At 45.7% G+C, this 23406-nt stretch overlaps 1 protein-coding gene across 1 annotated transcript in view; it reads left to right on the top strand.

Moving 5' to 3' along the window:
• The window catches only part of ZNF536 (zinc finger protein 536), a 443484-nt gene extending 425908 nt beyond the window's left edge, over nt 1–17576 (top strand). The window contains exon 7 of the mRNA XM_061138921.1: nt 16607–17576. Within this exon, the coding sequence (XP_060994904.1) occupies nt 16607–16851 (245 nt within the window). The 3' untranslated portion in view covers nt 16852–17576. The remainder of the gene's footprint in view (nt 1–16606) is intronic.
• The last annotated feature ends 5830 nt before the right edge of the window (nt 17577–23406 follow it).

Consider the following 23406-nt stretch of genomic DNA (forward strand, 5'->3'; position numbering starts at 1 on the left):
TGCTGAGGTTGTTGTGGGAAGTTGAAGGGGGGAAATCTCAAATTTTCCTCTCTGCCTTTACTGTTTTTGCCTGAAGGGCCAGAAACGGAACGCCATTCTGCCATGGGCGAAATCCGTCACATCTTTTCTTGTGACTTGTGCTGAAAGAGGGCTTCGCAGCTGTCGGGACTGCTGGCGGTGACAGAGCCCCACGACTCCTGATCCTGGCCGCGCTCCTTACAAGACGGAGCAGGGAGCCCGTTCGGGAGGTGGTCGCTCCGCAGGCTGGAGGGAGGCAGGGCTGGCGCCCGGCGCGCCGAGCTCACTCACCCTCCGCTCCCCGCGGCACTGCTAAACCTACAAGGGCTTTTCTTTTCAAGTGTTTTATTAAATGAAGAGTCTAACAACCCTCACTTTAATTACACACGGGCTCCGGGTATAATTCCTCTGGATTTATTCAAGTAGTTGAAAACGATGGTGCTGGTGATTAAACGTATCGTCTTAGTTTAGCAGCTCAGAAAACCCGGGAGCGTGTTGGTGTGTGAGTGTGCGCGCACGTGGGTCCTGGCCCTGGGTCCCGGGAGGGCCTCCCTTCAAGCTGACGCGCCCCTTCTCCCCCTGAACTTCCCTCTCCCGAGGAAACCCTGACCCTCCCGGGGTGAAAGGGGCACGTGTGACACTTTGGGGGCCACACTTCCGAGCGGTTCTCACCGCAAGGCGCCTTCCCTGCGGAGGGAAAATGATACCAAGATGGCGTGTCGACTGCATTATGCAACAAAGTCCCGCTGCTGTGGGGCTTCTTCCTAATGTAAAGCCCTGCCCATTTGTTTTGGTTTACGTGACTACAGAGAAATAAGTGGATTAGACGGAAACTTTAGCATGCTTCATTGCAGCTGGGTGCCGACATCTGTCATTCCTCAGCCATATTCTGGATCATGCCAGCCAGAGAAAGCAAAGTCTGACACCTTTGATTTGAGAGAGAGCCTTTTATAGGGGGAAAAAAAAAAGGAAGAAAAGAGTACCGTTTCCTTTGTGACTTCACAGGAAAAGCCACCTCTCTCCTGTGCTTTATTTATTTAATTTTAGTTTTGGCATGTGACAACATTAGTGGCACTGGGGCAGCGTTGAACGTTGAAAAGTTTATGTTTCCATTTCCCCTTTTTAGTTTGTTAAATTTTCCATTGTTCACGGTACCAATTTGTTGAATCGGGCATGATAAAATGTAGCTATTTAAAATATATTCACTGTGCCCATCTATATGGATATATACTGTGGGTGTGGATAGTGGGTGTCTGATTCTTTTATGAAAAGAGGAATGTGCGATTCTGTCTCTCACATAAACTCACATTAATACGATACAACAGCCCTGAAATTTGATGGAATATAACTGGTCCTGCTACACTGTTTTTGGTGAGATCTTCCCACAATCCACATGAGCCCTCCTGGCCCCCTCCCCCAAACCATATGAGCCCTCCCCACCCCCCAAAATGTGCTGTGTTTACAGAAGATGAGAGTGGGGAGAGTGGGTGGTGAATTGGCCACAGATAACCCTGGATACCAGCTTGTAGTGGATTTGCTGTCTGTAAACTTACAGTGTTCTGTGTTGGGTGACTTTGTGGGTTTGCACCCCTCCCTCCGTGTCTTTTCCAGTGTGGGACTGCGCATACCACATCCTTGGCACACGCCAAGTTACAACATTGCCCCCTCCCCCCCAATATTCAAATTGTATAATGAAACAGAGCCTACAATTAAGGGTTGATGTGCTCATCTTAAGGGACACAATGGAAAACAGGAAATGATTAAACCAGCAGAGACCACCCACTTGTTTATTTCACTGGGTGTGTACAGGAATGCAATTTATCTGCCACATGAAAAACCACAGGAAGACTTCACCCAGTGACCTGCCCCACCCGAAGGAGGTGAAGCACCGGTTGTTAGACTCTCAGTTCTCAGGGGTTGAGAACTGAGGTTCCAGTGCCAGGCAGGTGTCTGCCTCTGGGAAGATCTTGCCAGACCTTTTCAAGATAAACTGGAAATCCATGTTTTTACATGAAATCTCTTTGTTCTGAAACATTGGCAATACCTTAAATCTTTTTAAAAATAGCACTGGGGACAAAATAATAAAAATATGGGACTTCCCCAGTCATCCAGTGGTTAAGATTTCATGCTTCCAATGCAGGGGGCGTGGGTTCGATCCCTGGTTGGGGAACTAAGATCCCACATGGCATGAGGCAGAAAAAAAAAAAAAATTCACTGGAGAAACCAAGGACATAGAAAGCTAAGAATAAAGAAAAACTTAAGAAAAATGTGTGTGCCTCCTGCTTGTGACTTCTGAGGAGGGCGAAAGCATGTATATCCAGAGCAGTGGTGGACTCTGTGGAGCTGGCCCATGGTCACCTGGGCTCTGGGGCTCCGGTGAGGTAGGGGGTACTGTCCCAGCACCACACAGGAAGTGGCTTGGTTGAGGATGCTAAGGAGGGGCGGGGGCAAGAAGGCTTGTTCGTGACACCGTGATTGGGAGACGGAGACCCAAAGTGACCCAAGGTGCATTTGGAAATAGTTGAGCTCCTGTGTGTCCTTCACAGATGTTGGGAGGAATGTGGTGACTGGGACTGGGAAACCTAGGGGCCTCCAGAGCCCAGAGCACTTGGATTTTCCTGGTGTGGAAGGCAGGGCAAGAAAGAGGGCATGGTCCAGGTGTGCAGGGAGGGTTCTGCAGGGTCACCTGTAGGGAGGTCCTCCAAGGAAGGATGCCAAGCTGGGTGTTGGGAAGCAAGGTGGGAGTATGTCCTCACAAGAACAGAAACTGGGACCAACCTGTTTAAGGTCAGGGCTGCCCACTCCAGTGTATCCCTTAGGCCTTCATGAAGGTGAGAACATGGAGCTGGGCAGAGGGGCACCCACCCAAGGGATGCCCGAGCCTTTCCTAAGAAGCCGCCCAAAGGGAACAACTCCCAGCCTCTGGTATCCATTCTGAGATGTGCATGGCAGGCATCTCCAGCCCCCTAAGGGAAGGGAGAGACCCACCACGCCCAAGTCACAGGAAGCCATTAGTGAGCAGTCCAGACAGAACACAGTTAAGTGCCTACTTGTGTGGGCCTTTGCTAAGTGCCTGTGGGGCTCTGACAGCTGGGTCCTGAGAAAGGCTTCAAGGAGGAGCTGAGGCTTTGGTGGGATCTAATTGGAAAGAGATTTGGGGGTTGGGGTGGGCAAATTCCTGGTGGCAACGGCAATAAAATATTAGGTAAAATGGGGTTGCAAGTTGGAAAGTCAGGCTGAGGAGGCAGGCGAGATGCTGTGGTAAGAGACAGGAGGCCATCAAAGGCTGGAGAGCAGAGATGGACGCAAGTGCAGAGGGGATCTGGGGACTGGTGCGGTGGGCAGAGCAGGCCCGCTGCCTTTGGTCCTGGGTCTTTCTCCTTGCTGTTTCTGGGGTGGTCTGTTGACCCACTGAGTCCACTGGTGACAGAGGTGGGTTCGCATGGAGCAGGGCTGGCTGTTACAGCTTCTGCTAAACGCCTAGCATCCACCTCATTGCCACAGGAACTTCAGAGAAATGTTTTAGCCCAATATTCCCAAGGAGGGGAAGATGTGGATATCAAAAGTATGAATAGAAGATGCTGCATTGGCACCTTATATTTTAGAAACCCCTCTATTTTTGTCATCGCTTGAGTACCACCTTAATAATTTTACTTGCTATTTATTAAAAGCGTATCCAACTTTGATTCACTTGTTGTTTTCCTAAGGCTGTTAATCTGAAAGTGGTCAGTTCCGTTCCATCTAAAATCACCCCCGTTAGTGTGGTTTCTAAGTATCCCCTTCCTGGAAATGTTGGGGGAGAGAAGAATTTCAGAGGGCGAGGTCTGCTGTGTGACAATGGGGAAGCTGCCAGCCTCTCTGTTCTCTGGTTCCCACCTTGCGTTTTCTCTCTCTTTGGCCTCTCCTAGCATTTCTTTCAGGATTAAGTGCGCTCACCCAGAGACAAACACTGGGTATTGTTAGAGCATTATTATATTACGCATCTAAAAATCTCCAAAAAAGGAAAGTAAGTTCATCGACCCTTTGAAGGTTATTTAATGATAAACATAAATGCTTTCATAAAATCTGGGGAATGATTTAACATCTCAGATCAATAGTTGCCTGTGAGTGCTGGCGGCCAGGCCTGCGCTGCAGTCTGGCTCTCCTGACCACCCAGGCAGGCTGGTGGCTCGCTGAGCGCATAGACAGCCAGGGGCAAACAAATAAACGGGATTTAAGGCAAAATCTGCATGGCGTGGGCCAGAGCATGGGAATGAAGTTGCTAAGGAAGGAGCCACTGTGAGGTCAGCAGGAGGGAAGGGCAGGGTCTCCTGAGGCTGAGTTCTAAGATCCTGGGATGGGGGTGCAGGGGAGAGGAGGGGACAGGGCTGAGCTGGAAGGGTCTGGGGGACTTTGACATCCCTGTCAGATGGTCTCTTCTGCAGACACCTCCTGGAATTCAGTCTCATCTTCTCAGCTTTCATACTAACTGAACTTGGACCTGAAGCTGCAGAGAGGAAGCGAGACAGTGGCCCTGGCTGCGGTCTCAGAGGGAGCTGGTGGCAAGCTGAGTTTTCTGCCTCTCTGGCTTCGTGGGTCCAGAAACACATGGAGCCTCTCAGAGCCTCAGTGTCTTTCACTGGCAAGTGGAGTCCTGACACCTGACTCCAGCATTGGCATTGAAATGACAGTTCCAATTCAAGACTCTCACATAACAGGCACTTAATAAAAGGAGTATTTTAATATGCAAAACCATATCTAACAAACATTGATGTAACTCTTCCTAACTGCCACACATGGTGCTAAGCATTTTTACAAGTCTCTTCTCCTTGAATCCCCACAACCCGATGAGTGATCTATTATTAGGAGTACACCCATTTTACGTGGATGAAAAAGCTGAGACTTGGATAGTTTGAATAGGTGGCCCAAGAGCACGTAACCTGTAGAGACAGATAAGGTTTGAATCTGGGTGTCTGGCTCAAGAACCCAGGTTCTTCACACCATACCAGAGTCTGTGAACACTGTATCCTGGTAGGGCCCTTCCTCCTACTAACATCTAACATTTGTAGGGTACATCTGTTACAGTTAATGACTTAGTATTGATACACTATTATTAGGCAAAGCCCACATTTTACTCTTACCCAATGTCCTTTCTCTATTCCAGGATACCACATTGCATTTAGGGGTCAGCTCTCCTAAGGGCCCTCCTGGCTGTGACAGTTTCTCCATATTTCTTGGTTTTTGATCACGTGGCCAGATTTGAGATATACTGTATAGAATGTTCCCCATTTGAGATTTCTCATGGGTGGACTTGGACTGCGGGTTTGGGGGAAGAAAGCCACAGAAATGAAGTGCCTTCTCATCCCATCAGATCAGAGCACGTGCTCTCCGCCTGACCTTGGTCACCTGGCTGAGGTCATGGTTGTCAGATGTCTTCCTATACGATTCCTCTTAAGTGTGTTCCACACTGCAGTTCTGTGCAGGAGGTCAGCATGCAGCCAGCACAAAGAAGTGGGAGCTTCAGCCACCTCCTTCGGGGGGAGCACCTATATAGTAAGTAGTTTGGAATGTGTGAGGCCTTAGTAGTTCTCCAAGTAGGTATTTAGACATATATAGGCTACAGTCCCTGAAAAGTGAAAGTGAAAGTTGCTCAGCTGCGTCTGACTCTTTGTGACCCCATGCATGGTAGCCTGCCAGACTCCTCTATCCATGGAATTCTCCAAGCATGAATACTGGAGCGGGTAGCTGTTCCCTCCTGCAGCGGTTCTTCCTGACCCAGGAATCGAACCGGGGTCTACTGCATTGCAGGCAGATTCTTTACTGTCTGAGCCACCAGGAAAGCCCTGGGGTCGCAGAAACGCCAGACATGTTTTAGCGACTAAACAATACCGCCACCAATATATATCTTTTATGTTTTATTGAGTTAGTTGGGTCTTCATTGCTGCACGTGGGCTTTCTCTAGTTCTGGCAAGCGGGGGCATACTCTCTAGTTGCGGTGCACGGGCTTCTCGTTGCACTAGCTTCTCTCGTTTTGGAACACAAGTTCTAGAGTGCACAGACTTCAGTAGTTGCAGCTTATGGTCTCCAGAGCAAGGCACTCAGTAGTCATGGGCTTAGTTACCCCTCGACATGTGGAAGCTTTTTGGACCAGGGTTCTAACGTGCGTCCCCTGCATTGGCAGGTGTATTCTTAACCACTGGACCACCAGGGAAGTCCTCCATGTAGGTGTTGATTCAATCATTTGTTTCTGTCAGTAGGACTTGTGGGTGCTTATTTTATACTTCGTCATTTACTTTGTTGCTGAAGCTGTTCCAGCTCTGGCCACTGGGGGCTCTCTCACTGGACTGCGTGCTGCTCTGATACCCCCACCAGCTTATGGCTTTGGAGCAATTCCTTACTCTCTGGCACGAACACGTGCTCCAGGATCACCTTGTGCATGTCCTGCTCCAGCCCTAGAATTAGCCATTTTTCCAAGAAGCCCTGGTTCCCTTTCTTGAGAATAGTATTAGAAGTCAAGTTCTGGGCTAAGTGTCCTTGTTGCCCCAGGGATGTCATGGGTTCTGGGCCCTCTCCACTGAGAAAAAGGAAATATTCGTGTGTATAACCCCTGCATGTTCCCACATCTCTGCTATACATATTAAGCTAAACACACGTTCACACTGATGTCTCCAGTCTATTACCACATGGATCAAAATTCACTTTTAAAACGGTAAAATATTTTTTGATAGTGTTTTAAATTAAAACCCAAATCACAGGAAATTTAAAACCTAAAATTATTTATACTAAGGATATTTCAAAGTGTTTTAGCATCTTTGATTAGACGGATGAATATTTTTTTGAAAACTGAAAACATAAATTACATACCTGATTAGAACCATTCTTGCCTATTTAGAATTAGGGAAATTAAAATATATATATATGAAATAGGTGTTACTGAGAAATGGCTCTTTCTATCAGCTCAGTGCATGTTCTTGTATATTTTTACCTATCTCTTTGCTCCTTCAGAGCATGTTGAAACTTGAAGGATGCCCGGGGTCCTGGGCAGGGACTCCCCCAGTTGGCTGCCTCAGGGTCAGACAGAACAGCAGACAGTCAGAGGGAGCAGCAGGTGAGGGCCAAGTGGAGGCAAGCACCACCTTGGAGGCCTGATCGACAGGCCAGCCCAGTGGACCACCCAGCCTGGATTCCTCCCAGGTCCCCTGGGCACAGTCCTCCTCTGGGAGGCTGTTTTCAACTTATAAAATCAGCCCCATATATGGAGCCATTTTCTTCCCTACTAGCATGCAGTTTGCAAAGGTCTCTATGTGTGTGTTTCAGTCATGTCTGACTCTGTGACCCTATGGATTGAAGCCCAGCAGATTCCTCTGTCCATGGGATTCTCCATGCAAGAATACTAGAGTCAGTTGCCATGACCTCCTCCAGGGGATTTTCTCGACCCGCGAATCAAACCCGTGTCTCTTACGTCTCCTGCACTGGCAGGCGTGTTCTTTACCACTAGTGCAAGTGTCCTTAGTTTCAAGGAATCCAAAGGGCTCTGGGTGGGATGCAATAGGGGAAGGGCTGTTATTAAGGGGTCTTGTTGGTACTTCCCAAGCCTCATTGCCCTGTGCATGTGAGCTGCCTCTGAGGGCTACTTCTCTCCAGGTCATTACCAGGATCTTTCTAGAAGACAGCATCATAGAGCATGACTGTGGGAAAGCTTTCTGTGGTAGTTTAGAAACACTCCATGATCCTGTGCGCCAGAGAGGATATTGCAGAAAGGAAAATGAGCGTGTCACAGGTGGGTCAACCGTGGGCTGCAGCAGGGCCCGATGCTGCTGGTCCTCAGGATTCTTCCTTGGTCAGCCTGGGTTCTCTCATGCTTTCTGGCTTTCTTAAGGGTCTATACTCACCCAAGGTATATGTGGGTGTGGTCAGGGCTGATCTAGAAGCCATGGCAGCAATGTTCCTCTTTATTTACCCACTGTCTTTTTCCAGTTATTTCAACGAACAATGAAAGGCACCAGTGAGGTTGATCTGAAAAGCTTGCCTGGTGTGAGAGGTGGCCTGGCAGCATGAGGACTCAGGGGGATTGCCCCTTCACTGTTTACCTGGGCCAGGGAGCCGCCTCTCCACCACTTACGTACTTGACCCTCTCCTGGACGCTTTTGCTTGTGTTGACCGTGGAGCATGAACCGTGATTCTGGGGACTGCTCCTCTCCACCCTAGGATGCCCTTGTTCCAACATCCAGAGTTCTTCCTCTGTCACCATGTGTAGGCCTGGCTCTTGCAAACAGCATATGTGTCTTTCCTCAAGAACGTTCCTTCTCTCCTGTGAGTCCCTCCACCTCTGAGCCATCTTTCAACTGGCACCTGGAGCCTTGCTCAAAGCTGGGATGTCCTTCCCTCATGAACGATTGGCCCCTTCCTCCTCCCGCTTGGGTCTCCAGTGGGTTGCAACTCTTAAAGTCAGCCTTTAGACATGTGAGCCACCATTCAGCATGTATTGGGTAGGCCTGTGGCAGGCATGTGGGATAGATGCCCTTCTCACCTTCTCAGTGCTAAAAGTACTACATTGTTCCAACAGCAATCTTCTCAGGCTAATGCATGCAGTAGGTGTTCGGTGTGTGCTCCTGGGAGTGGTCTGGGGCCAGGGAGTTGTGTGATGGGAGCTCCGACAGAGAGCTTACAAGCCCTGTGGCTTGGTGCCTGCCATGTGCTCAATGCCAGTCTTTGATGGGCAGAGGCCACAGCAGTGCTTGTGTCCATAATGAGTGTGGAGTGTGACATATGTGCAATATCACACATTACAGTACACGTTCCTCCACAGAGGAGAGGACTCTCTCCTGGAGCACCCTTGGGTACTGATCAAAGACACCCCCTTGTAGAGAATTTTCCCAGGTGGTGTGTAGGGAGTGACAGGAGGGAGTAGAGACGTAATCATCTGTTCTGAGAAAACCCAAAGGTGGAATTCCTGATCAGGAACCAGTTAGCTGTGCCAACCTGACTTTGGACAATTATTTAATCTTCGTTTTCTTGTCCATAAAATGGGGAGATATTTCTCCACCGTATATCCCCACCGACAGTCATTAGGACCATTGAGGCAATTCCTGTAAACGTGCTCTGCTGAACGGGTGTCGGACTGTTTTCTCATCACCCTGGACTAAGCACCAGAGGTTGGTCACTTACCTCCCCCCCACCCCCTCTCTGCCATCACACACCTGAGCAGAAACCACCAGCATGGAAAGTCTGGAAGCCTCGTGGATGCAGCCCCGGCTCTTCCCTGAACCCAGTTGCCCACAAGCGCAGAGCCGTAATGAATGGATGGTCCCCCAAGGGCAGGCATTTTCCTTTCCTCCTCAGGTACAGGGAAAGAGCAGATATTTCCATCGTAGCAAGTAAGAAAAATATCTCGTTTCCCCACTTTTGTTATAAACAATGTACGGCTTGCTTTCTCCTTACTCCTCTTGACCCTCCACACTGTATACATATTTATATATTATTCATAGTGGATTAAAAATGAATGTGCTCTTTACCACGGCTCTACGGTGCTGTGACAATACAAATTAACGTATGATGTACTTACTTTTCACATGGCAGTGATGGGAAATGTTGATGGGCTCAAAGTGAGAGATAGAGAGAGAGGAGGGAAGCGGGGTGATGGTGAGGGCTCACATCTGGCCACAGCATCAGGGCCCGAGGTCCTGCCTTCAGACGGGGATGGGGGCTCTTTGGGGCAGCAGCCTTGCTGCAGAGATGGAAAAGCCTTCGCCCTTGGAGTGAGGTGCAAGCTCCCCAGGGGTCCTGTGGGCCCCACCCCTGCCCAGCTCCCACCGAGCTCCACCTCCACCAAATTGGAAGCACCAGATTGCAGATCCCTGCACCCCACAGCCTTCCTGCTTCTGTACTGAGGTCAGGCGAGTCTCTCTCAGGGATAGCATTCTGCTCCTCTTCCTTTCTCGTGGCTGCCTCCCTCTTTCCTTCATCCATCCATACATCTATCCATTCACCTGTCCTTTTGCTTGAAAAATACCTAATGGAAATCTGTAACATCCCGAAGTCTCTACTAGGTGGTAAGAAATATCAACAATCAGAAAACCAAAAAAAAAAAAAAGCAAAAGCAAAACCCCACAGTCCCTGAGTCCTGAAGCCGACTGTCTTGTGGGGCAGACAACATCAATGTTTGTTGATCTACTCTAGTTGGACACTCTGCTGTGGAAGAGAAGAGTTTGCTGTGATGAACCTCAGTGGGTCTGGAGTCATCACGGGAGGCCTGAGGCAGCTGCGCTAAGGATGGGATTATAGTACTTCCATGAAGCCGGGGAGGGAGCATTCAGACGGAGGGAATGAGACAGGATTGGGCAGAGGTTCTATGGCAGGAAAGAGAATAAAGCATGTAAAGCATCTGGAGAACAGAGACGGTCCAGTGGTTAGAGGCAGCAGCTCAGGGGCTTTGAGGGCAAAGAGGCTGGAAATGCATGCAGGGGTTCATACTCCTCCCGGCTGAGCTCTCGGAGCCCCCAACCCCCTTGACCATCTCCCCCACTGCATGGCCTCAAAGAGCCAGCCCTGTACCAGAACAGGATCCCCCAGACACAATATCCTTCCCACATGGGCCTGCGACCACAGCCCAGCCCACATCTGCTGAACTTCACCAAGGGAAATACCCTTGCTAACAACTACTTTCTTGGGACTCTGAAGGTCTTACAGATCCCCAAACCCCCAGTCAGAAACAGGAGCCCCAAAGAGAGACTATTTCAGGCTTTATTCCACGACTATCTGAGATAAGATCACCTAGGACAGGCAGGCTAGTGCAAATCTGGCACAGGGAAGACTTGTTGAATGAGTGCTTTGGATGAAGAACAAAGTATAGCCTCTCTTGACCAGTCTTACTTAGATAAGGAACAGAATGATAACAAAGAAATCAGCAATTACAGCGAAGACAGACAGCTGACATCTGTAGAGCTCTTTGTCATTTACAGATTTGACATGCTGTCTCATCTGATCTTCACAACAGGATTAGGGTGTCAGTATTCATATTATCCCCCCATTTCCAAGATGTAGAAACTGAAGCCTTGAGAGATCAAATGCCCGTTCAAGGTCAGACAGAGGGGAAACTGAATCTTGGGTGTTAGTGGCCTCTCAGCCTCACGAAGCAGTGATGCTATGCTTTGAATGCAAGGTCCTGGTCCGACTCACACTGGCCACCGTGGGGCAGGAGGACACCTGAAATCAAAAATGCAAAGCAGAGAGCTCTCTGTGGTCAGGCCTCTGCAGGAAGGATCTCCTGTGTTCAGAGGGGCCAAAGGCTCCCCTAAAGCAGAGTGTTTCTCTGTGGGGCTGAACTGGAGAAAGGCCAGGGTGTTCATATTCTCCTCAAATGGGGAGCTGACTGGGGTGGGTGGGTGCCCTTACTTTTTTAAATTCAATCCAAGAAAGGCTGTTAGACTCGACTCTGTCTTAAAGCCTTTGCTACTTCTTAGAAATTGATGGACAGTAGTGGCATCTTCATCTCCACCTATAGACCCAGGTGAATGGCTCCCTCCACCTCCAGTACGCCAAGGTGGTGCAGGCAGCATGGCGGGTCTTTCTTTTCATTAAAATGTGCCGGATGGAAGTTTGCAGCGTGTCACCCTGAGGGCTTCTCCTCAGGGGATGTGTTGACCTATCTCCATCCGGGGATCTGATTTCCTTGGAGCCCCGCATCCACCTTAGCAGGAAAGTAAGAAAGCTCCCCTCGGATTTCCATGGCCCCCTCGCTGCCTCTGCCTTCAGGTGGGTCCTTTGTTCTGTCACCTGTATTGGAAAACCACAGTGGACATTTCAGTGGAGCTCTCAGCTGTGGGGTTTGTTCTGAAAGTATAGGGTATGTTCTCTGACCCAAAGGTAACAGATCACTGAGTTTGTGCCAATACCAGGGGCTTCGCATGGACAAATGGTATAGAGAAATTGGAAACTTTTCATCCAGATTTAGCTAGACTGGGAAATGAATCAAGTTTCCAAAAGTGCTTTGCATACCAACAGCTTTCTGCTTGGGAGTAAATGTTCCCATCACCAAAGGATCAATCTTTCATTTACATCCTATTCTCAGGGGAGCACAATGCTTTCTTCTGGCCCCAACTCGGCTCCTCACAATCACCTTCCCTCAGGATGGATGTCTCATTTCTTCAAAACTTTTCTTCCACCTCAATCTCATGGGAACCTAACAAACCACTTAGAAGGGTGTTTGTGTGTGTGTGTGTGTGTGTGTGTGTGTGTGTGTGTGTGTGTGTGTGTTTATGTGTGTGAATCCTAAAAATAACATATAGTTCTTATAAGAATTTTAGAGAATTAGGAGATCTGAGTACCTTATACACATTTGAAATTTGTTTTAAAGTCAAACCATCCAAGTTCACTCTATTTTAAGTTATTCATCTGAGCTATGGGGTTGATATTTTTGACATAACAGCCATAAAGTTCAAATATGAGGATAAACATACAAACATCTTTGTGAAAACCTGTGGGACAGAGGCCTTTGGGATCTTCAGGTACTACCATTACCTACAGTGCTTCTATTTACAAAGTACAATGTAAGATCAAGATTTATCATGGTTCCAATATTGTACAGACTTCCTTCTACAAATGTACAATGCATAACATTATACCTTTATGTATAACTTCTCAGCTCACTGAAGTTAAAATAAAAACTACTTCAATACTAATGGTTTGACCACTGAAGTATCCAAATATGCCGGAATTATTGTACATCCTTGACTCTCCCAAGGTACAGAGATTCAGATATAATCATAGGATAAAAATAATAATTAATATTTAAAATCAGTTGGTGACAAAATTATACTAAGTGCCTTTATGCCAAGTTGGCCAATTCAAAAAAGCTTTTATTATGAATAAAGGTGATATCTGAGGTTCTCTGTTTGGTTTGACAAGATGCATGTGGTTCCCACAGTGACATAATTTGCAGAGAGGGTGGCTTCCAAAGTTTGTAGCACAGATTTATACAGAAATAATAATAGGAAGTATAATAGGCAACTTTGACAGATGGGGAAAAACAGTGGAAGAATGTAGGAACCCGATGAATCATGGTGATCCAAAGTAGATTCATTAAACAAAACCATGGTTTGGTCATTTGCTTTATGGTTCTGCAAGCCTCTTTGGATTATGGTGCTGAGAGTTTTGATTTTATTTATTTTTAATTATTATTTGGAGTTTTTAGCTCCAAAGTCTGGTCATGATGATTTTCCCCATCAGTAACTTATTGCCATAAAATAAGTGAATTGATGAGTTAGCCCCAGCTTTATCTGAGCTATGGTAATTAGGATAGCATCACCTTTCCTTTGTGAACTGTGGCAGAGCTGCCCTTGGTGGGAACCCAGAAGATATAGTCCATTTATGAGAAGCTTTGGACAAAACTTTAGAAATGTTTCTTAGGCTTCCTGAGGGAAGTCTCAACTCTTCTCTCAGGTTCTCTGGATGAACTTGAGTTGGTTCCTACGCCTCCAGCTGCAGACTTGGACCGTCCTTCCTTCTTTCTCCCACTCAAGAGCTGCCCTATCAGAGAACCTCAAACCACCTCACTGAGCCCTGGACATGACTTCGTGTCCACAGGGATGACGACTTCGTGAGTTGGATGGTTGAGCCTTGGGATCTGTTGGAAACTCACTGATGCCCAGCTTAGCGCTGACGAAGATTCATGATTATGGTGGGAGAATGGGCATGGCTTTTTCTACTTCACTGCCATTGATCAACACCATGATTCTTCCCTTCAGTCTATGCTTTAACTCCAACATAATGAAAAGTAGGGCCATGCACACTATTCATAAATATCCTAAGTCCACTAGAAACAGAGCCTCAGTTCTCCTTCTGTACCAACCCAGAGTCTTCCCTGCCATCTATATGAGGGGGTGACCAAGCCCTAAGGGTGGGGTTGGATAGCAGGAAGGCAGGAGGCAAATTGTACCCACAAATCCTTCTCTTACTTGATAACTGTGGTCCAGGCCCCTCCTTCTGACAGTCTGTGCTCTTCTTGCTGTGGTAGGTCATGTCGAAGGGCCAAGAGCAAGTGTGATCCACTCCATGGACTTATGCAAGTAGGAAAGTTGATCAAATTTAGTCTCATGTTAGGTACAACAATAGAAACAAAAGAAGAGAAAACTCTATCTGAAAATTTGTAATTCCTTCAAAAAAAAAAAAAAAAAAGGCAAGGGGAAACAAAAAAATAATAATGGAATCCCTGCAAACAGTTCATACCTGCTTGTTCTGTGCCAAGCAGAGAACTTGGCACCAGTGATGTTGAGATGGCTATGCTTCCTGCCTCAGGAACTCACAGTCTATCCTGGCAGCCAATGCACACACACTGCAGCCACACAAAACAGAGTCTTGAAGGGAGAATGGGGTTTGGGTCTGCAGAGAACAGAAGTGATGTCTCAGGGAGAAGGTAGCACAGTCAGAGCATGGGGACCCTGCAGAATGAAGCCCGTCTGCAGAGACCATCTAGTGGTTTGGTTTGGAGTGGGCAAACAGGGGAGTCTCCCGGAGACAGGAGAGGTATGGGGACTGAGCTTAAAGGCAAGGGGGTAGGTGGTCATTAAGATTTGGACAGGGAACTCAGAGCTGAGCTTCTGCTTTAGGTACTCACTTGGGTATACCTGGGGAGGATGGGCAGGAAGTGGGGAAATGGGAAGCAGGAAGCTCTCCTGCAGGCTTCCTTGTTCATAGTCTAGCATGAGCTGTTGTACACTGGACCAGGCGCAGAACGGGAGTATGGGAAGTAGAAAGAGTCAACAGGTAGAATGGATTTGACCTGGGGACCAACTGGCTAGAAGGGAAGATGGAGAGAGCTAATTCCCGAAGCCCACTAAGAAAGGAGCAAGAATCTAGTGCTGTGTGCAATTTGGTGAGGAAATGAATTTCAGTTGCAAACATTTGGTTGCTCTCCAGTTTCTCAAAAACAAGACTGCCTTGCTAAGTAGTTACACAGGACTTCTGCTATTATGCTCTAGAAAAAGTGATGAATATGCTGTTCAGATGTTTTCTGGGGTAAACAATTGGGCCCATTTATTTGCTTGTTTATTTTCCTTAGCAAATGAAACCCAGCGCTGGGTCTTGACCTCTCTGGGTGCTGGGTGGGACAGCACTCATGGACTTCCAGGAATGGCAGAGCCACAGCTTCCCAGCATTGGGCAGAACGCATTGTCCCATTGTAACTTCCCAAACTAGATGCTTTACTGGTTCCTAAAGATAGCAGAGATGTGTGCATGTCTGTGGTGCATCGGAACAGAGAAATGAAGCCTGAAGGAGCAGGTGGATTTTCACAAGAATCCATCTTCTGTTCTTATTTACAGCCTTTCTAGAGAAATTTGATTCCGGGCATCACCATTCAAAATTGAACTTCTTTAAAACTAGGCTGGCCTTAATTATCTGAGTGTCCCAGTTCTTGTCTGATACTTTCTGCTGCCTCCTGTTGAAACAGAGCTTCCAAAATTCCTCCAGCTTGGCACTTCCACTCCACCGAAGAGCAAGGCTTAGGGAACATCCCTCTCTCACCCCACCCCAAACACACTTCCTGGTCATGCTTGACTTGCTTATCAGTAGAGTTGGTGGGGACATGAGGAAGTGAATTGGCTTGGAGATCTGAGTCAGAATCCCAGATGGAGGGACTTATGGGTTTTTTTGTGTGGAGTTTGAGTAAACTCCGGGAGTTTGTGATGGACAGGGAGGCCTGGCATGCTGCGATTCATGGGGTCGCAAAGAGTAGGACACGACTGAGGGATTGAACTGAAATGAACTTAACTGAGGGTCACAAAGTCTAGTCCAGGGCTCAAATCCACCTCCTGTCTGTTCTCATACAGCCTGTGGAGCTAAGAATGGTTTTTACATTTTTAAATGGTTGGAAAAAAAAGCCCAACAAGAATAATATTTCATCACATATGAAAATTATATAAAATTCAAATTTCGGTGTCCATAAATAAAGTTTTGAATTTCATCAACAAAAAGTTGGAAATTTATTTCCTCTCTTGTTATATAAGTATCTACGTCATATCTTTGATCTTGGCCTGCAAAGTCTAAAATCCTTGCTATCGTACTTTTTATAAAAGAATTTCCAGGTGTTGGAACTTTCTTTTCTCTTACCTAAAAAGGCTGAATTAAAAACCCTGGCTAGGATGGAAAGATCTTTTAAATCCTTGTCCAAGTTATTATTATTATTATTTGGTAACTTATTGTTTGAGGCTTCCCTGAAGGCTCAGCAGTAAAGAAGCCGCCTGCCAATGCAGGAGACATGGGTTCAATCCCAGGGTTGGGAAGATCCCCTGGAGAAGGAAATGGCAACCTGCTCCAATATTCTTCCTGGAGAATCCCATGGACAGAGGAGCCTGGTGGGCTATGCAGTCCATGGGGTTGCAGAAGAGTCAGACATGATTTAGCAACTAAACTGCAGCTTATTATTTATCCAAGTAAGTTATTACTTATCCAAATAGATATATTGGCTGCATCTTTATTCTTTGCCATTTGACCTTTGCAAGGAAATAACACTGCTGATATTGTACTGGTAATAATGATCATGGTCCTTTGAGTGCTGGGAGCCGGGGAGGGGTACGCAGCAGAACTGACCGGCCACTCTTTCTGCCCGTAGGTCACAGGCCTTTCCAGTGTCGCTACTGTCCCTACAGTGCCTCTCAGAAGGGAAATCTGAAGACCCACGTCCTCTGTGTCCATCGCATGCCTTTTGACAACAGCCAATACCCCGACCGCAGGTTCAAGCGCTCCAGAGTCGACTCAGAGGCTTCTGGGAATTTCGAAGACCCCGCAGCTGTCAAGGCGGGGAGCTCAGCAGAGTTAACGGAGGAAGGCAGCAAGGCCCAGGAGGAGCGCAACTGAGCCAACCAATTCGGAGATTGCAATATTATTTTACACAGTTTTCAGATTATGCATCTGGTAAAAGAGTTTGCTAACTGCATTCCAAGGGGAAAAATCATGTACAACCCCCACTAGTGTATAGAACATTTAAAAATTTTAAAAAGATATCTATATATATATTAAAAAAAAAAAATCCCCAGCCCTTGAAAATGGCTGCTAAACTGTTACCCGGCAACAAGTACTTCCAAACAATGCAGGTGGGAGAAAAGGGATTTCAGAAATGCTTGGTGTCCTCCGAGCTCAAGAAAGCTGGGGGGCCCTTCCAACGCTAGAGTCGCCTATGTCCAAAAATCAAGCTCTTAACTGCAAAACGATGCCATCTAAATGATTTAGTGTTGCCTTGAAGATGGAGGGGCTGTGTTTTCATTGTTGAAAACACCTCTATAATCTGACACCAGCTGCTGTCATCTGCCTCGCACCCTAATGGGATGTGTTGGGAGGCAGTCGCGGTGCCAGTCAGACTGGAGCGGTCACTGCAGAGAAAATCAATTCACGTGGTGTCGTAACTGCACTCTTGGAGAAATCTTAGCCGGCCCGCAGCCAGCGCCAGGGCAGACCAGCTCTGCAGAGGCTTGCCATCTTCAATGTGCATTTTAAAAAAATCCACAGCCAAATGAATCAATGGTCAGGAAGTGTCTGCAGACAAATGTCCATTGCAGGTTTGATGAGTAATTCCTTTTTTTAGATCAAATTGCAGTATAGAGGGAAATGCTTTTTCTCAGTTGTCTTTTTTTTTTTTTCTTTAATTTTTGGAGGAATTTACAAGAAGGTTGCTAATAAAAAAAAATAGGGATACATGATATCAAATGCTTAGAACTAGCCCACCCTACTCACAGAAGGTGCTGGGGAAGAATGGAAATTTACGTAATAGTAGAAAGATTGTTTTTATTATGATTTTTAAAATGTTACTTGAATGAAGGCTGCTCCAGTCCTTATTATCAGATTTTTTTCATCTGTTAGTTTTTGTAAGTGTCATAGACATGAAGCAAGATTTTCTTCTCCAGCAAGCTCTTATGAAATAGCTTGTATTAAAATATGAATCTAAACATCCTGCTCTCTATCACTAATGAAGAAAACTGTTTAAGTTAAAATGTCTGTTTTTGTAAAACAAATGTGTTCTATATTTTTGTAGATTTTAGATTTTCTACTGATTGGATACTCCAAATTTATCAAGTTCTGCACCACCCAGAGGGAGATTTGGAGGGCCAATAATGAAACACTTGACTCATTTTTTTAACAAACAATTTATGAAGACTAGTTAAGGGTTTCTTCTTGAATCTGCTAGCGTGGCGTCAGAGTTCAGCCTCTTAACATATTTCCTTTGAGTGACACGAAATTGGTGCTGTTGCTTGTGACGGTGGAGAAGTACTGAAGTATTAACTTCTTCTAAGACAAAATTATTCAGACTTTAAAAAAAAAGATCGATATTTCCTTGCAGGCTGGGAGCACAGAATAAAACCCCAGGGCCTTAAAAACTTCAGCTCTGCCTACAGCAGTTTACAAAAATACTAAACTGCAATCAATGTAAATAAAATGCTTCGCTATCCTGAGACCAGAAGGAATCTCAGGCTAATAAGGAATCCGGTTTGCAAATGCTGTCGAGAGGGTGACATCCACCCGGGGTTTCAGTGTAAACGCAATCACTGTACAATGTGGACCCATCTGGCATAGAGCAAGCTGCTTTCTTGTTTTTCTAGAATAGTTCTCACTGCCTTACTTAAATCGAGTTGATAAACTTAATGCAACTGTTTCTATGATCCTAGAGAAAGGACTGAAATGTTATTGAAAACTTTCCGACTGTAGTAAGCTTTAGGATTTTAACTGCACTACTGTGTTTGGTGACTGTGCCAGTCGCTTGCTTTCTGTGTGTTTGCCCCCGCCTTTGGTATCTTAGCAAAGAAAAATATAAAAAAGAAGAAAAAAAAAAAAAGGAAAAAGAGGAAAAAAGAGGGAAAAAAAAGTGGGGAAAAAAAAAAAAAAAACGAGAGCCACATTCCATTTCTAGCACTTTGGGCGCTCTTTCAGTATCCTTTTGTGTCTTCTGAGCATCGTCAGATGCGACAGGCAATAATTCTGTTTGTGACACTGGGAACATCCCCTCTTCTTTGTGGCGTGTGTGTTGATTCCATTTTGTCCAGTGCTACCGTCCTTATTTCCCCCCTGACACAGGCCTTCTCTCCAGAACATTTGTAACTTGTAATACAAACAAGTGACAGCCGCAGTGATGCAATGTCAGTTTCTGAATGTCATCAGGTTCTCATATCTAAACATGTCAAGTTTTTTCCCTGTAACTTCTGTAGTCTGTGATGCTGGTCATAATACTGTCTACATTCCTACACAAAGAAAAAAAAATCTATCTTGGAGGAAATCTGAGATCAATAGAGTAGAGGATTTTGTTGCTATGCTTGTAACAAGTAGAAAACTTTGTATTTAAAGTTTATTCTTGGTCATTATTTATTATTATAATACATCAGTTGACAGAACTTTATTCTGGTATAGAAAGTATTAAAAGTTGTTTTTTCAGCAATGACTGTTTTCTTTCTGCTGTTAGAATAAAATGTCTTTGAAGCAGTCCAGTTTTATCCAGTGTTTTACGCAATAAAACCTCTACCTCTGGAAAAATAAAAAAACCCCATTTCTTCCTATTCGCGTATGTTTACTAGGAGAAGCAAAACATATTTTTGTAGCTTTGTCAGACTCGGGTAATGCTTGGTCAAACCGCACTTCTAACAAAAAACCCTGCAGTATTCTGTGTGGATGGTTCCCATAGCCTGGTTCTTTTTCAAATTTCAAGCTGAAAGTGTATCTCTAGGTGTACAAACAGTGTGTGTGTGTGTGTGTGCATGTGTGTGCGCGCACACACACCCATGTGCATGTGTTTCTTTGAAAGCTTGCAGACACAGGTTACAGTGAGGTAATACCCATGCAAACACCAATGCTCCTCATATTATATTAATTACACCAGACACTTAAAGCATTGGGATCTATTATTCTCCTTTACTAGTAGCAAGTTTTTTTAAAAAAATCATTAAAAACAAGGAAGTCTTTTACCTCCCATCAGAGGACAAGCTGAATTCTCTCTCCAGGAGCAAAGGAAAAGAACAAAGAATAGTAAAAATCTATGGTTTCAGGGCTACATAAAAAGCAGAATTCTGACACTGGTCTTCTCGGGTTTGGTGTGCGCCCCACACTTGATGTGCAGGCTTGCTTTTTGACTTGTTTTTCGTTGTTAGTGGTGGCATGGTTTCAAAACCCAGCTCCCATGGTAAATGCTGCAGCTCTGGAATAGGTCAGCCTCACTGAAATGTTGGAGGCAAAGGCACCCAGCCATGCTATAAGAATCTATAATCACTGGGTTTCTTTCAGGAGGCCAAACTGTTGGTGTTCCTGGACAGGAACAGATGACCATCCTAAGGGTCCACTGTCACACAGCAAAGGTGAGTCATGAGGGGTTAGGGAGAGATCAAGAAAAGGACCCATAAGGGAAGGAAGGTTGATGGAGGGGCCATGACTCCGCATACCTGATGGATCCAATCCCAAATGCTTCCAGGGGCCAGGCAGGACACCTCAGTGGCAAGAGGACAGGAGGAATTTGCAGCGGGGTCTCAGGGGGCAATGAGAAACCCCAGTACAGTGCCTCATCACCAAGAGGAATGTGGCATCAGGGCTTCTGAGTTTGCAAGTGACACTGGACCCCTGGATTTTGAGTGAAGTCTCTTAATTTTACATATTGGCTCAAAATGTGTATTTAAAAACTGTGTGATAAATAGATGATCAAAATATGGCTTGTACACACATTTGCAATTTCTTTTTTCTTTTTCATCATGGTTTAGCACAGGAAATTGAATATAGTTCCTGTGATATACAGTAAGACCTTGCTGCTTATCCAGTCTACGTATATATACCAGTTTGCATCTGCTAACCCCAGATATCCAACCGTCCTTCCCCTACCCTCCTCCCTCTTGGCAACCGCAAGTCTGTTCTCTGTGTTTGAGTCTGCTTCTGTTTCCTAGATAGGTTCATTTGTGTCATATTTTAGATTCCACATGTAAGTGATATCTTCTGACGACCTTTGTCTCTTTCTGACTTACTTCACTTAGTATAATTATCTCCAGGTCCAACCTTTTTGCTCCAAATGGCATTATTTCATTCTTTTTTTATGACTAATATTCCATTTATACACATACCACATCTTCTTTATCCATTCATCTGATGGGCATTTAGGTTGCTTCTGTGTCTTGGTTATTATAACCAGTGCTGCTCTGAACACTGGAATGCATGTATCTTTTCAAATTATTGTTTTGTCAAGAATGGAATATTATTCTGCTATGAAAAGGGATGGAGACCTGACCCAGGCTACAGCATGGATGAAACTTGAAAACATTGTGCCTAAGTGGAAGAAGCCGATCACAAAAGAAGCCATCACATACTGTATCCATTTATAGGAAATGGAATAGGCAAATCCATGGAGACCAAACATAGGTTAATGGAGGCTGGAGTTGGGGAGAGGGGAGAATGAGGAGTGACTCATGGCTAAAGAGTAGGATGTTTCTTTTTGCAGAGATAAAATGTTTCTGAAATTAGATAGTGATGGGAGTTCCCCAACTCTGAATATACTAAAAACCACTGAGTTGTACACTTTAAGATGGGTGAATTTTATGGTATGTGAATCATACCTCAATACAGCTATTATAAAATAAAAAATAAAACTGGAAGGAGGCCTTTTTAAGAAGCACCAGTATATATTTCCATCAAAATATTTTGAGCTCTTAAAAAGTCATAGACAATTGGCAGATTAGTACATTGTAAAAAAAATTACAAAATTGGGGTGTCCTGACTTAAATTTGAATCCTAGCTATTCTACTTACTGGATACTTGATCTTGAACAGTTTAGCTGTTCGGAGTTCATTGACTGTATCGGAAAATTATGAAATTAAATTTCAGTAAAGTAGGGGAAATTATATGTAAATTTATAAAGGACTCTACAAATGTTACATTGTTGCTATTGTGGTGTGATAATCCATGTCTATACTTGAGATTGATTTCACCACAAAGCATTATACACTAACACCTCTGTGTTTTGAAAGGGCTCCCTGGTGGTCAGGTAGTCATGATTCCTCCACATTCACCTCCTTCAGACAAAACGATCTTGGACAAATGTCTTAAACTTCTTGTCTTCCAGCTTTCTCATTTGAAAAATCAGTATTTTCACCACTTTCTTGCCATTCTCAGGGTCTTGAGGGGCAGATAGGGAAAGAGTGGGATGCAGGGGAAAAAGAGTTGGTCCTGGGGTTAAATGTCATTCCACTTGTTTGATGAAAGCTTACAGAAGACCTACTGTGTGCCAGGCATCAGGCCACAGGCTGGAGATACAGGGGTGAGTCAGAGACCATGGCCACAGATCCCTGTCTAAGGAGAAAACAGACTTCAATTTGATAATCACACAAGTAAGTATAACATATCCGGAAGAGGAGATTCAGAGAGAACACATCCCAGATTTCCCTAAGGGGTGGCGATGAACTGAGATGTGAAGGACAGGGTGCCGGGTGGAGAAATAGTGCAAGGGCTATGTGGGCTGCATGGGGCTCCGGAGGGCTTGTCTCCACCTCTCCGACCTGTGGGATCTGGGCAGGTCATTCCAGCTCCCCAGATCTGCTTCTTTATCTCTGAAGCAGAAATGGAACCCACAACAAGGCTCTTTCTGAGCTTACATGAGCTAGCAGTACATAACTGCACTAATCAAGCTACATAGAGAGCAAGCTAGGTATCACCAGGTTCCAAGGACTGTTGCTGAAACTGACACCGGCTAGGAACTCACTTGAACACTGAAATGTGGTGCATTCTGCAGACGCATCTCTTTTTGACTTGTCAGAGGTCAGCAATACAGGAGTCGATGTAACAAGATCCAAATGCCTTCTTCAACAAATTTACAGGATCCCAGACAACCATCAGTCATCAATCACACCCAGGGGCCTCGGTCTTTTGGAAAGGAGTGGGTGGGTGTCTCCTGGGCCCAATTCAAGGTCTTTTCACGGCTCCAGTCCGTCCTTTTGTGGATGGGCTTGGCCACAGGGGCAGCAGCACCATTTGCTGGAGGAGTCTACGTAGGATGACAAACATCCTGATTTTCCCAAATAAAGGGATTCCCAGGTTGCAGAACTTCCAGTACTAAAAGCAGGACAGTCCTGGACAAACCTGACGGTTGGTCAACTGGGTACAAGGCTACTTTCTGCAAAGGCACACACTCCAGCTGAGCTGAGCTATTCTGCCCTTTACCCAGGAGGCTCCATTGGAAGAGCCAAGGGGCTCAGAGCATGGACATTGGTAACTCAAGACTTGGGTTCAATTTTCGTTGCCACAGTACCTTTCCTCTAAGGGTAAAAGGTGACAAGGCACACAGCACTCCACACAGCGCTTGGCACAAGGTCCTCGTTTATACACTCTCTGTTGAGTGACTGAATGAATAGATCTCTGTTCCTGCTTCGACTTAGGTGGGGAATGCCTCAAATGTGAATT

The sequence above is a fragment of the Dama dama genome, chromosome 4 (assembly GCF_033118175.1).
Source record: "Dama dama isolate Ldn47 chromosome 4, ASM3311817v1, whole genome shotgun sequence".
Taxonomy (NCBI): domain Eukaryota; kingdom Metazoa; phylum Chordata; class Mammalia; order Artiodactyla; family Cervidae; genus Dama; species Dama dama.